This window comes from Zootoca vivipara, chromosome 7 (assembly GCF_965207765.1).
Source record: "Zootoca vivipara chromosome 7, rZooViv2.hap1.1, whole genome shotgun sequence".
Classification (NCBI taxonomy): Eukaryota; Metazoa; Chordata; class Lepidosauria; order Squamata; family Lacertidae; genus Zootoca; species Zootoca vivipara.
The window spans coordinates 72871114-72885070 of record NC_142590.1 but is presented as its reverse complement, the minus strand read 5'-3'; the positions used below and the strand labels follow the sequence as shown (position 1 = coordinate 72885070).

General features: G+C 41.6%; 1 protein-coding gene across 1 annotated transcript in view; it reads right to left on the bottom strand.

Moving 5' to 3' along the window:
* TOP1 (DNA topoisomerase I) overlaps positions 1–13957 on the bottom strand; it is a 75889-nt gene that overhangs the window by 13786 nt on the left and 48146 nt on the right. Inside the window, exons 6-12 of the mRNA XM_035121457.3 lie at positions 13567–13653; positions 12049–12124; positions 11056–11156; positions 6650–6765; positions 2784–2905; positions 674–796; positions 60–247 (exon numbers count right to left, since the gene is read on the bottom strand). Coding sequence (XP_034977348.1) covers positions 60–247; positions 674–796; positions 2784–2905; positions 6650–6765; positions 11056–11156; positions 12049–12124; positions 13567–13653 — 813 coding nt within the window. The remainder of the gene's footprint in view (positions 1–59; positions 248–673; positions 797–2783; positions 2906–6649; positions 6766–11055; positions 11157–12048; positions 12125–13566; positions 13654–13957) is intronic.

The following is a 13957-nucleotide window of genomic DNA, read 5'->3' as shown; positions in this document are numbered from 1 at the left end:
TGTTACGCATTATAACCAAATGTCTCTCCTAGCTAGTGTGTTAAATCTCCCATGCTCACTTGCTACAATTGATGATGATGTCTTCTGGCATTATCCGCCTCTTCAGCATGCCCATTTTGGGATGGTTTCCACGCCCTCTGAAGAGACCCGGAGGCTCAATCTTAAAGTTGGCAATTCTTTCCTTATGGTTATCCATGATACAATAGCCATATTCTTTTAATAACCGCTCGTTCTCCTCTTTAATTTTCTAGGGGAAAACGAACACCCACAAAAAAGGGGAAAAAATTACAACACAGTCCAAACCACACTATAAATTATTCAGAGCCAGAATTACAAGAAATTCATTAGCTCCATCCAGGTTGTGCTGCAAGAGGCAATTTTACAAGTACAGGAAAGCACAGTGAAAGAAAGCAGCTGTGATCTCGAGAGCGTTAATAGTCACAGGCCTACTAAACACAGTTCAGAAAGAACTTGAAATATCCCCAGCATTTCAAGATCCCATCCTTCCACCATGACTAGCCCATCTCAACCACACTTCTCATTTATCTGAAGTCTTATCTCTGGGCCAGCATTTAATCTCTTCCTTAACTCACCATTTAGCACCCCATCATTTTAGATTGTACCCTTTTGTTTGCACCTTGAAACAACAACAACAAATTCTAAATCAATTTACCTGTTTTTCCTCCTTGGTCATCTGTTTTCTGGCTTCTGACTGCGCTTTGAAATACTGGCTCATATGGTTAAAGTCACACTTGCTGAGGCTGGTGATGGTACTCTTTTCTTCATGGGTCATTTCCTGCAAAAAAGAAATCTGAATCTGTAAAATGCTTAAAAAGGAAACTGCACTCCACCTTGTTTTCAGTAAAGTCAGTTTGGATACTGCTATCGTATATAAGATCAGTGAAGTTACAACAAGAGCTATAAACCTATAAAAGGCGAAATGCAGAATGGAAGAACATCATGGTTTCATCTTTGAGAGTCACCAACATCTAATTAAGAAAGAAGGCATCCTTCAGCAAACCATACTCAGTGCTGAGATGAAACCTTCTCAACATTCTACACCAAAGAAGTCTCTGAAGTCAGGGACTGTATGTCAAGTATATTCCTATAATTTCATGTTATTTTCAAGGGAGCTTGAAATCCTGATTTTAAACCCCTTTCAGGGACAGAATGGGGAGCGCAGAACTGAATGGAGAGAGGGAGGTAAGGAAGAATTCCAGATTGCTGTGCAGAGTCACACGCCTGGACTCGGGAAGCCCTTCTTAGCTTTCCTCTAATTATTAAAATTTTCACCAGGCATTGCCAGGATGGATTTGATATTCGAGCTTTTTTGAAGAATGCTAAGACTCTCAGGGTGCCAAATACTGCACTTGAACAATGCTCCTGCAGGCACTATTTATTACAGAAGTATCCCTGTCTCCTAGGAGTCCAGAGGGAAATATAGGAAGCTCTCTCAGTTTATCTGAACAATGCTGTGAGGTATCTAGGCTGAGAAATGATTTCTTCCAAGGGGCTAAAGGCAGAATATGATACTTTACTCCAATCATTTCATCTTCATAACAACTGTGAAAGATAGAAGAGGTTGAAAAACTGGTCTGATGTCATCCAATGATACTACACTAGCTATCATACATTATTTTGATCATACTTGTTCCATGTTCCATGTACAGAAGAGAACGCAGCCAGCCTGCCAATCCTGTGTCACCTGTGACAGCCTATTTAATATACTTCATCACTTGGCAGATTGATTCTAGTCAGGAAAGCTTTTAATAAAAGGTTCCTGGTCCGCAGAGTTTAAGTAGAACGTGCCTGTGATAGACACATTTCACTGTTTCAGACAGTTTGTGGCCATTCTAGGACAGCACTTCAGACAAAGTAAATAATAATAATAATAATAATAATAATAATCAAGCCATTTCAACTTAACCAATGCATTAGGCAGCACTGCTATCACCAGGCAAAAAGAGTGGCCTCTTCTTCGCACGACTGACAGCTCTTGTAGTTCCCAACTTTAGGATACAGGTACAACAATGGATACCATACAATATGCCTCTAAGGCATTATTTAAGCTCCAACTGCTTAAATCTTGGCAACCATGAGCATACACAAGCATAATATAATTTTGCTTGCAAAATATAGATTTATTTAAAATCTGTATTTTAAACATTGACTACAAACTGGGAGGCACAAAATTTCTTTGATTAAGAAACTTAGCTGTGCATTCTAAATTCCCCAAAATTCAAAAGCCAAATGTAAACGCCACACATAAACAAATCAACCCTCCTGCTTAAACACTGCAAGGAAATTCTCTATTTGCCAAATGGAGGAGGGATGACTTCATGTCTCTGGCTTAGATTTCCTCTTGACTCTCCTCTTGCCCCCTTATAGCACAAGTAGGAATCTGCTTTCTTCATTTCTCTTCTTCTCCTTCCTGTTGTAGGAGTTTCTCTCTTTTCTCAGCCAAACAAAATGTAGCAAATCTGTTCTATTCCTCCCCAGAACATTTCAAATTCTCTCTTACTCACTCACTCAAAGTTGCACGTGCAGTAATAGTGACTGGCTGTTGGGAAACAACTAAGGCAAACAGAAGCAAATTTCCTGCCCTTCCTCAAGCACAGAACCCCAAGTGTTCACTGAGGAAGCAAAGAAGCAAAGAGCCATCTGCTACTACCATAAAAGCAACAATTTAGCAGGTGTCCAGGCAAGTGGCAAACTGCATGCCTACTTTAGCTACGGTACCTACGGAACCAAACACTCCCACCCTTCCATAACATTGTCCATACCTTTCTCCAATCTTTGAAGAAGTTTTTCCTGAAGATGTCCTTTGTAGTGTATTCGTGATCAAGCATTTTTGCAAAGAACGTTGCTACTTCTTCTGCTTTGGGACTGAGCTTCATAACTTTACCTACAATGGAGAAGGCAATCCATGAGGAAACAGGAAAAAAACGAGGTGGCATCCTACAGACACTCAGCCCCTCAACCAGCCTACTCCTCTTACCTCAAAGAGAAGGGATCCAGGAACATCCCTCCCCAGCGTTGGCCCTCTGTGGATATACAATGCATAGCCAAAATAATGACCCTACAAACAAGTTATTGAACATCCTTGTGTTTCAGGAGAAGCCAGGGGTCAGGAGGAGGAGGGCTGTAACCAAAGTCACACACTGGGCTCCAAAAAATTTTATTGGCAGTACAATTTTACCTTACATTCACTAACCTAACCCAGCATCTCTATATCAGTTAGCATGAAAATAGTGTTGGGTCTGATCCTAAGTTTTTTCAGAAGAGAATGAAATCAGGTACTCCAATTTTGGGTTTCTGTTTCACTTTTAAAGAGAAAGAGCACAGGAATTTTTGCTCCTTTAAAGAGGGAGACTCTGGAACCGTGTTAATATGCGAAATGACCAACATACAAACAAGGAGAGGAGGAAATAGCTCCCAAAACAACCAAGGGAAGAGGCCAACAGTAGAAAGAGCACACTGAAGAGGAAAAGGCTAAGTTAAGAAACTCAGCAGTCACAGATCACAGGGAGAGCCAGACTGGAAGGGGAGGGGGAATTCCCCTGGAGAGGTGGTGAAAGGCCTTGAAGACGCTGCCTGTCTAATCCAGTAGGGGGAGCTATCCCACTCAGGAATGTGCTCCAGCTCTGTCCTTGGGAAGAAGTGCAATCTCCAACAAAGTATGGCATTAATGTTTTGAATTTATCCATTGAGTTTTATTAGCTCTCACTTCCTTTTCTGGGGATACTTAGAGTCACACCATCCCATTCCCACTCCCCTCAACTGTCAGTCTGCAGGCATTGAGCACATTCAGGGTTTGTTTGCAATTTCGTTGTTCCCGCAAGGGGACAATGACAATAAAGATTTATCTTATCTTTGGGGTTTTTTTGGAGAGGGGTGGAGTTATTCCTTCTTAGTTCCTCTGCCCAAGTCTTCTTGCACTTCTGCAAACCTCAAGTGTACCCCGAGTTTGCCAACAACATCCTCCTGTGTGTGGCTTTCACTATTTCCAGTTAATTTGCAACAGCATTCAGATAACTGATTTGGAATTAGAATACAGGATGATGGAATCTCTTAACTCTTCTCCTGTGGGTGTACAGTGAGACTCTTCTCTGACTACAGCGAGTTCAATCCTATTATTCTACAAGAGGTGAAGCAATCAAAGGATTCCGAAGGGTGAAGAGCATCATTGGAGTTCAGCTGCATGCTCCCGCATAACAACATTGGTTTGCCATGAGGCCTGGTGGGGCCGACCCCATTATATGCATAAAGCAAGGGATAAAGGCATTAGGCTCTCATGGCAGAAAAAGTAATAGCTGACATGCCCATCATCAGACTGTCTTCCTCTTTATCCTGTTCTTGAGGATCATATAACTGGCACAAGAGTCCTCCATACTGGGCTGATTTTGTGCTATGTGAGGGGACGCTGGTATTTCTAACTCCACTGGCTTAAAAAGTTGTTGTTAAAAGGCTGCCTGCTTGATATACCAGTGATTCGTGACTGTCCTCTTTCCCCTTGACTGAAGAATTGTAATAGAGGCTCAGCATGAAATAACTAGCTGTGCAGAAAGGCAGATTTTCCCACAGCTCAAGGGGGAAGCAATTGCTGCATCAATGTGATGCAGACCCAACATCTCCCCCTTTCTAACCAATGTGACTAATGTAGGCCCAGACCATGCTAACGTCACACCAGTCCTTCAGTGCACCCAGGGAAGGTGCTTGCCAGCATTCCACAGCAATACCAAACAGGAACAAATATTTCACTTGCCAGCAGCCTAAAGAGTTGGCATCGTTTCAGAATAATGGTTTCCTGTGAAATCCAATCCAGCCACTACTTGTACTAGTATAGTTAAGTCAGACAGAGAAGGCAATATGGAGTCTTCTTGATGCATAGGGTGTACCCAGGGTGAGGGTGGGGAGAAGAGGAATTTCCCATTAGCTTGAAGGAACTAGAAAAGTACTACAGAAAACTACTAAGAAGAGTATACTTCTGAATGTTGTAAAAGATATATGGCCATCTGATCTATTTTGGAACATCTATTTTGGAAGATTAGGAACATCGGAATGATGTTCACTTGACATTTTGTGCTCTGATAGGGATATCAAACTCACAAGGGCATAGAGGTACAATCTGAGGTGTGTCCTTTCGAATATTCAGAAGCACAATCAGAAAGGGACTGGTTCCCCTGCTTCTATCTATCTTTGAGCATGAAGGAGGTAGAAAGTGGAGAAGGGAGTGTACAGTCCAATGCCTGTGGTCTCATAGTGCTAAAACAAGGTTTAACATAATGTCTGGATGAGACCAGTAACTACATCGAGTGCCAGAAGTTCATGTGCTATTAAGACAGTTTCTAGGATGATTTGGTAGGGAGACTGAACATAAACCATTTGGGGATTTTATACATTAGTGGCAGCTTGGTCAAACTGCATTCAACTGATTTCATTGTGATAGGGCCAGAGGTGTTTATTCCCCCCAAAATATAAATATCAAGTTAATTTAAATTGCTCACAAACTTGCTTGGGGAGATTACTTGGGCATAGATGCCATAAGCTTTCAACTAACTCATATGGGCCAATTAATCTCTCTCACATTTCATATTTTAAAGGAACTTGAAAAGGTAGTTTCTAATGATGGCAGCAATCTCCGGAGCCAGCATAAATAGTCATGTCAACCTCCTTTCCAGTAAATTTAATCTCTCAAACACTGGAAAGGGTCCAACAGTCATCACAGATGAGTCAGAACCAGGAAATACAACAGGGATAGGGCGGGAAGAAGATATGGATAATCTCTGAATTGACCTTTGGTCAATGGGCAGGGAGAGTATGGTAAGTGGCAATACCTTGCTCTGGAAGCAAAGGACCCTCAACCAGCTTTAGCAGTACAGAACTAGAAGTGGCCGTCAATGAGAACATGCCTTGCATTCTAACTGGGAAGATGCATGTAGGCAATGAATGCACATCAGTTGCACATGACGAATCCCACTGCCAAAAATGGCACTGGGTCAGACTTGAGAAATAAAACCACTTTAAATGAAAATATTTTTTACCAGACAGCGCTCATTGTCATTTAAAAAAAATGAAAGGGAAAAAAAGCATTATCTCTGAACAACTTTCGCTGATGTGAGAACCCACCACTGAAATGCATTCCACTTTCTCAAAAGAAACCTCATTTAATATGACTGGATACTTCACAAGTGTCTTCCTATGCAATTCTTTCATTCCTGCTACTAATGCGTTAACATTTCTAAAGGACACTGCATTCACAGCTCTGAGAATGATCCAGCACTTCCGTGCAGACATCAGGGAGCACAAGGGAACACTGCATCCTGTCTCTGTACCAGTAACAGTTCACTGTCCACACAGGGGGACAAGAGGGTTAAGGATTGCCACATCACAAGCCTTGAATGGAGGAGGAGGAGGAAAGGGAGATGGACAGATCTTTACTCAGCAGCCTCCAGAATCCAGTACTGGTTGCATGGTTGTGCAGCTGAAATTCCAACCACCTCCAGAGAATATATAAACCACCAGCTGCATTTTACCAGCATGGGACGATCCTCCCTACAAGGTCTCCCAGTATGGGCTTTTTCTGCCTCATGAATGCTCATTATAAGACACCTATTTCTTCACCAAACACCAGCCTTTAGTAGCTTACCATCATAGTAGAATTTGACATTTTCAGGCACAGGTTCATATGGTGGTGCAAACACAGGGCCTTTGTGTTCCAAGAATTTCCACTTGATACCTTCAGGATAGCGCTCTTCCTCCCACCTTTAAAAAAAGGGGGGTAGGGGGTGGGAGAGAGAAACACATGCTCATTCAAATGCCACATGCGCGGATTCAGAATCTACAAACGGGGCATCATGAATGCTAAAATTAGTCAATTCAGCAAATTCAACAACCCATCCTTTCATTTACTCCATTTACTTACTTCATTTTTATAATGCCTAAGACACTCAATATAATTCAGCATATTAGAACAGGAAATGGTACAAAACACTCTCAACTTCCTTGCCTCTGACTTCCCTGAGAGGATATAGGCCTTTCTTAAAAAGCCCCAGGGAAGGCTGCGGTGGGGCTGCCCCAACAGTTCAGACTTGGTGGTTATATTCTTCCTCGCCTGGGCTCCTCGTTTCCACCTTCCCTCAGGGCACATGGGTTTTATTTTGTTTTATTTATTCACACAAAACTTCTACTATATTTTAATCTAGAAAGCCAACCCGTTGTGCTACACACATTACCCATGTCTGCTTTTATCAGCCAGCACTTTCTGACCACCTCACAAGCAAGACAATATATTCCAGGCTTCTTCACAACAAAGCTAGCATTGTTTTTTATGTCAGTTTAGATGTATGTCTTATTTGTATACACCACTTGGGGTGTTAGTAAAAGCAACAAGGAGACAAAATCCCCAGAGTAACCTGTACTAGGGTCAGTGACCTCTCCTGTGGTCAGCAGAGGGAAATGATGATTAATGTTGCTTGAGGTACAGAAATGGCACAGCCAAACTCATCCTAACTTAAAAGTCTATTGGGTTGTACTGGCAGCAGCGGATGACACTTTTCTGCAATAACACTAAATCCAAACCTGTAAGGCTCAAATTCTCAGGTAACGTACTTGTCAAGTTTCTACATAAAAACCTGAAACGGGCATTTTTCCTAAACCAGGTACAAGGATTCTCATATCTTTCTTCCTAGATTCACTCAGCAACTGGCTTATGTGTTTTCTCTATCTGTACTTCAAGCGGCGGAACTGAAGGTCACTTAATATCTTACAGCAGAAGCAGCCACTGGGTAAAGGGCGGGTAGATCCTATTTTTAAAAAGTTTTGTTTTCATTGCGTGTAGAAACATACAGAGAGCAGAGATGCTCCTCAACTTTTTTCTATGGTATATACCAGGCAGGAAGGGAGCGAGAAGGGGAGAGGATCTTTTAGCTTCCACTTTATTACTGTGTGGAAAGAGCTCTTAGTGACAGTTTTTAAGGTGTCCTGCAGCTATCACACACTGTGTGAAGTAGCTCCAAAAGAAATAGTGGTTGGATAGGGATACAGAAAGATCCTAAAATATAAAAAAGAAACATTGGAAGCAGCCCAAAGTATCATAAATTACCTCCATGCTAGTTTCACCAGCTCTACCACTTGGAAAGAGTTTGCTATGACTTAGATCTTAGCCATTTTCACCCCTAACTATGTGGGAATACAGAGAGACTTCATTATCTACCACTACAACTAGTGTTGAGAACAATAGCTTGGTTTCTCATATTACTTATCTGAGAGGAGGTTGGCATTACTCCTCTAAAATCCAATCCTCCCAACCAAACAGGTTTCTTTTAAAACAACTAGCATCTCTCCACCCCTGCAATAGCCCCTGGTCCAGAGGCGGGAAGCCAAGATGGCGTCGTTAGCAGCAGCCCCATTATGAGCTCTGCGTTAGTAATGTGGTTTTATCAATGTGGTACCCCCTGGTCCAGGCTTCCCCAAACTAAGGCCCACCGGAAATGGCACACATGTGGTGACCCGGAAGTGCATCATTTCCGGCACATCCGGGCTGGAAGAGGCCCATGCGCACAAGCTATTTCTGGTGTTCCGGTGACCCGGAAGTGTGCTGAAAATTGTGTGCGCGCCCATGTATGGGCGCGCGCTCCTGCGCACTCCGGCCCGCAGCACGATCGGCCCTCGGCGAGGCAAGTTTGGGAACCCCTGCCCTGGTCAGATCTGCTTGAGGTGGGCCGGGGGGGCATCACCAGCTGGATAATTACATGCAAATTTCTGGGAGTTAATTGGGCAATGTGGGCTAGCAGTTTTCATTTGAAAGCAGGATCACTTCAAAAGTGTGGCTGCTGTGCTCCACAGGGTACAAGGGTGGGAGTGGGCAATGGTAAGAACCAGCAATAAAGCACTCACTACTTGCATGGATGAACAACTCTACATTAAGCTTAACATATTTGCTTGGCCATGTGTTTGTTTTTTCCCCTAGAACTCTTACATTTATCAGCTGGTGTTAGGCTGTAAAACAGTGGTGGGCAGACAAAGCAGCAATGGCCAATCGTGGCTCCCTGACATGTGCACATATTACATTTTTTAAAAATATATTCCTTGCATTTGTATTTTTTTAAGTACACAAAAGTAAAGACAGAGTGCCCTGCATTGTAATGGACATTGTGTTTCACGATAAAACACAGAAACAAGAAGCATAAAGCGAAGAAAAAGTAAGGTGAATACCACAAGCTCTTCCTCAGAACTATTTTCTATTGAAACTGCCAACAAATTCTCAATGAAAATGATCCTCAGGTTTTGAAGCCATAAAGTATGTTTAAATAACTGCTGGAATGTTTTCACTTAATCAGTTTGTTGACACAGCCTCTCTCCAAGGAATGTATCTCGAAACACTGGGAGTTGGCTAGCCAAAAGTGACAGAACTAAAGAACAAAGTGACAGAACTAAAGAACAAACAAACAAAAAGTTATTCAAAACACACTGTTGTATAAAGTGGATTGCAATGCAATACACCATTACAACGCTGTTAGCATCGTGTCCATTTTAAGCAAAATTCAGAATCAAATCAGCCTTGATCCAGAAAAGCATGGAGGGATGCCATGCATGTAGTAAGGCCTTGAATTTTCAATCATAGACAGTTGCTTTCACAGGCTTCTTTTAAAATTCCCTGTGGTATGAGGTTGGCTAATGCTCAGGAATGTTAGTAAAAAAGACGACTAGCTTTACATCCCTGTATATGCCTAAAAAAGGTTGGTTATGTTTGTGGACTGCAGCCTGAAAGGGTTAACGTTTTGAAGGAAGGCTAAGCAGCATTTTCTTAACACAAAAGCAAGAGTCATGAAGACCGATTCTCTTGCAAAAGGCATACTAGTTTGGAAGGTAAGAAAATAAGCAGAACTACAAAAAGCATTAAGGTATTATGGTTCAAAGGAGGTAAGCTTTCAACTGTTAAGATTTGTCAACAAAAGCTTCAGTGGATTAATTAGTAGAGTCCAACTTTAAAATTAGGTGCCAGGCTATTTTTTTGCAGGGCTGGGGAATAAGAATGTTTCAAAAACCTTCCTTGGAAGTTTTTAAGCAGAGGTTGGATGGCCATCTGTCTTGGAAGCTTTAGCTGAGATTCCTGCATTGCAAGGAGTTCAACAAAATGACCCTCAAGATCCCTTCCAATTTCAAGATTCTATTATTTCACCTGCTCGAAAATGATGAGGCAGTGTTTTCTACCCCTTGATAAAAAGGTGTAGAGGGAGGGGGTCTACTTGCTAGTGTAATTCAAGGGACCATTGGTCTGGCTGCCTCAGCAACAGGGACACGCTCCCTTAGTCTAAGCAACTGCTAACTGGAAGAACAAAATGAAGGTAAGAGCCCTGATAGATCAGACGGAAAACACCAGCCAGTCCCAGCCTATGGGAAACTCAAAAGCAGAACCCGATTGCAGCAACACTGTTCACACTTGTGATTCCCAGCAACTGGTATAAATGAGAAAGGGCTAATAGTCCTTGATAGACTGATGCTCTGTGAACAATGGCATCATGAATAATGAACAGTGGCTGTGATGTACTTAAGTGAAGGGTAGAGGGCTTTTTGAATGAACATTTTCACTGCTCCTAACTGGCAATTTTTGTTGAGCAAATATAACTTTATGAAATCAGCACAGCGCTAGTTGTAAACTTCACTTATTTTTGTGATACTTTTTGCTGCTGGTGAAATTGATATAACAGAAAACAAAAAAAACTACAGTTAAACATTCCATTTAATAACAGATAGACATTCCACCTAATAATAAGAGAAACGAAAGTTATGACTTTAGTACCTCAGGACTTCTAACAAAATGGATACTAAATTTTTGTTCCAATGATAGATCAGTTGGTTGAAAGCCAATTATTAACCTAACAAATCCTTAGCTAGTTGAGAGCTCGAACTGGGGTTCTCCTTTTCCCTTTAAAATGGAAGATAATCCTGTTTGCAGCTTTGAAGTTCAACCACATAGAGCTTTCAGTCAGCATTTTTTCAGATATAAGAGGAAGCAGCCAGCCACAGGCTGAAATTTTAGAGGTGTGTTACCATTTCCATTTCTGCTCCTCTTCTTTTTTTGTTTTCTTCTTCTTCATGTCTCCTTCAGGAGGCTTCTTATCTTTGCTCTTTATTTTCTTGGGTTTAATATCCTGAAAAGATATTTTTTTAAAGAGAGAGATGCTATACAGGGAGTAGTTTTACAAGATACTCTTACATTTAAAAACAAATAAATTTTGTAAGAAACCATTTGAAATGTGCTTCTCACAAAAATGGCCCTTGGTCTGAATCAAACTACAGTGGTACCTCGGTTTAAGTACACAATTGGTTCCGGAAGTCTGTACTTAACCTGAAGCAAACTTTCCCATTGAAAGTAATGGAAAGTGGATTAATCCGTTCCAGACGGGTCCGCGGAGTACTTAAACTGAAAGTACTCAAACCGAAGCGTACTTAAACCGAGGTATGACTGTACAGTGGTGCCTCGCTAGACGAAATTAATTCGTTCCACAGGTCTTTTCTTATAGCGAAAAATTCGTCTAGCGAATCCCATAGGAACACATTAATTGAATTTCAATGCATTCCTATGGGAAACCGCGATTCCCTAGACGAATTTTTCGTAAAACGCATTCGTCTAGCGAGGCAACCTCCGCTCGAAAAATCCTTCCGTTAAGCGGAAATTTCGTTAAGCAGGGCATTTGTTAAGCGAGGCACCACTGTACTTATTCAGAGAAGTGAAAGAGCATAATGTAGAGAAAAAAGGAGATGAGTACCACTTAGCCCAAGGATGGAGGATGAGTTGCAACTTTTTGGTGAGCAGAGCCCAGGCACCAGTATGGTCTCTGCATGAATCTAGCCAAAAATCAGGATCTCTACATACTGATCTTAACATGTACTCTAGAACGAGACATCATGTGTTTTTTGGTGAATGTTTTCAGATGAATGCTAAATTAGATATTCTAAGCAAATTAAAGTATTCTTTCTCCACAGTTGTCACCACAACCTGTTATTACCCCAGAGATCCAGAAAATATAAATTCAACCAAACCTCCTCTTCTTCCTGTTTCCGCTTCTTTGATTTTTTTATATCTTCAGTTTTGATCTTCTTGGGTTTGTAGTCGACACTGAAACAGATCCAACAATTGTAAACAAATCATTTATTTCCAGTTCCGGATTTTATTACTCTCACCCTCCACCCACAAATGTTGCCGCTGTGCTGCTTGTAGCCTGTATTCCAAAAGCACCAACACCCCAATTCTTGCGACTCGGATAAAGCCTACTGCTTGACTTTATGAGTTATACATTTCCTGAAGCCCCTTCCCCTTCTGTAAGAACAGACACAACTACTTTCCAGCGTCTGTAGACAAATGCCAGTTCTCTACCTGTGCTACGCACACACTGACACCATATTACACATGGCTGCTGCAGAATACAATCAAGAAACATAATCTGCTATTTTTGTATTGACGCAACCTGTTGCCCCTCATTTGCACTGATCACTTTTCTTCTCTTTGCTGTTGCAGGACGGGGGTGGGGGGAAGAGTTTAAATTCCCTTTGCAGCAGAAAGGGGTTACAAACTAATAGGATGATTGATACTGGCCCTGACCCAGTGTGAATCCCAGTGGTCCCAGATGGAGTAGCGGGATCCAGATCACTGTGATACACACATCTGGTCCACAGTTGCTTCCATATTAACATCTCCCTTGCAGGATCAGGGCAATTCACTATAGAAGACAGCTGGGGTTCACAAAGTATTATTAGCACTCACTATTCATTCAGTCCTTAACATTTTGTCTCACTCATTATTCTTTTACAGGTAGGTAGCTGTGTTGGTCTGAGTCGAAGCAAAATAAAAAAATTCCTTCAGTAGCACCTTAAAGACCAACTAAGTTTTTATTTTGGTATGAGCTTTCGTGTGCATGCACACTTCTTCAGATGTGCATGCACACGAAAGCTCATACCAAAATAAAAACTTAGTTGGTCTTTAAGGTGCTACTGAAGGAATTTTTTTATTTTGCTTCGACTCAGACGAACACGGCTACGGTACCTACCTGTAACTAGAACTATGGAAGGCACCACATTGAGCCGCATGAAATGGAAGTCCATCAACCTCTGTGTATCTGAAGAAGTGTGCATGCACACGAAAGCTCATACCAAAATAAAAACTTAGTTGGTCTTTAAGGTGCTACTGAAGGAATTTTTTCATTATTCTTTTGTTTTATAAAAGCATTTGTCAGCTACCTTTCAAAAGATCAAGGCAGCTTACATACATAAAATGAAAACGAACAAAAAACTGCGCTATTAAAAAAAAGTACCCCCCCCCCAATGTGGCCCACCCTCAAGGGTAATTAAAAGCATTCACTTTTCACTGAGTGGCATGATGAAGTCTGAGTGACAACTGATATCTGGAATGGGCAAAAGAACTTAAGCCCTTAAATCCATTGATTTCAATGGGTCTACTCTGAGTTATGACTTAGCAAGATACTATAGTTGCTTCCTATAGAAAGATCCAAATGTCCCATTATTCCCACTTTTCACTGTAGGTAATGTTCACAAGCTACTCACTCATCATCCTCTCGGGGTCTCTTTAAGGGCTTATAGTCTTCTTTGTAGTAGCCGTCGTCATCCATTTCTTCTTTAATACAAGGTGGGCTAGAGAGAAAAGGAAATGAGTTTAGTCAAGAACATGAATACTAAGCTTCAGCGTGTAGCCTGACTTCACCTACCACTTCAACCCACGCGAGGAGAACTCTCTCATTATCCCTGCCATATTTAGAGTTGAACAGGATGTGTGACTTTCATATAGTTTCAGCTAAACTGAAAATGGAACACCATATTGCAGGGCTGGTGGGGTTCTGCCCCCCACCCCCACCCCGATTTTGGTGTTAGCAAAAAAGAAAATTTAAATAAACACATTCCGGAAAGTAGATCCCAACACCCTGATGGGGATACAAAT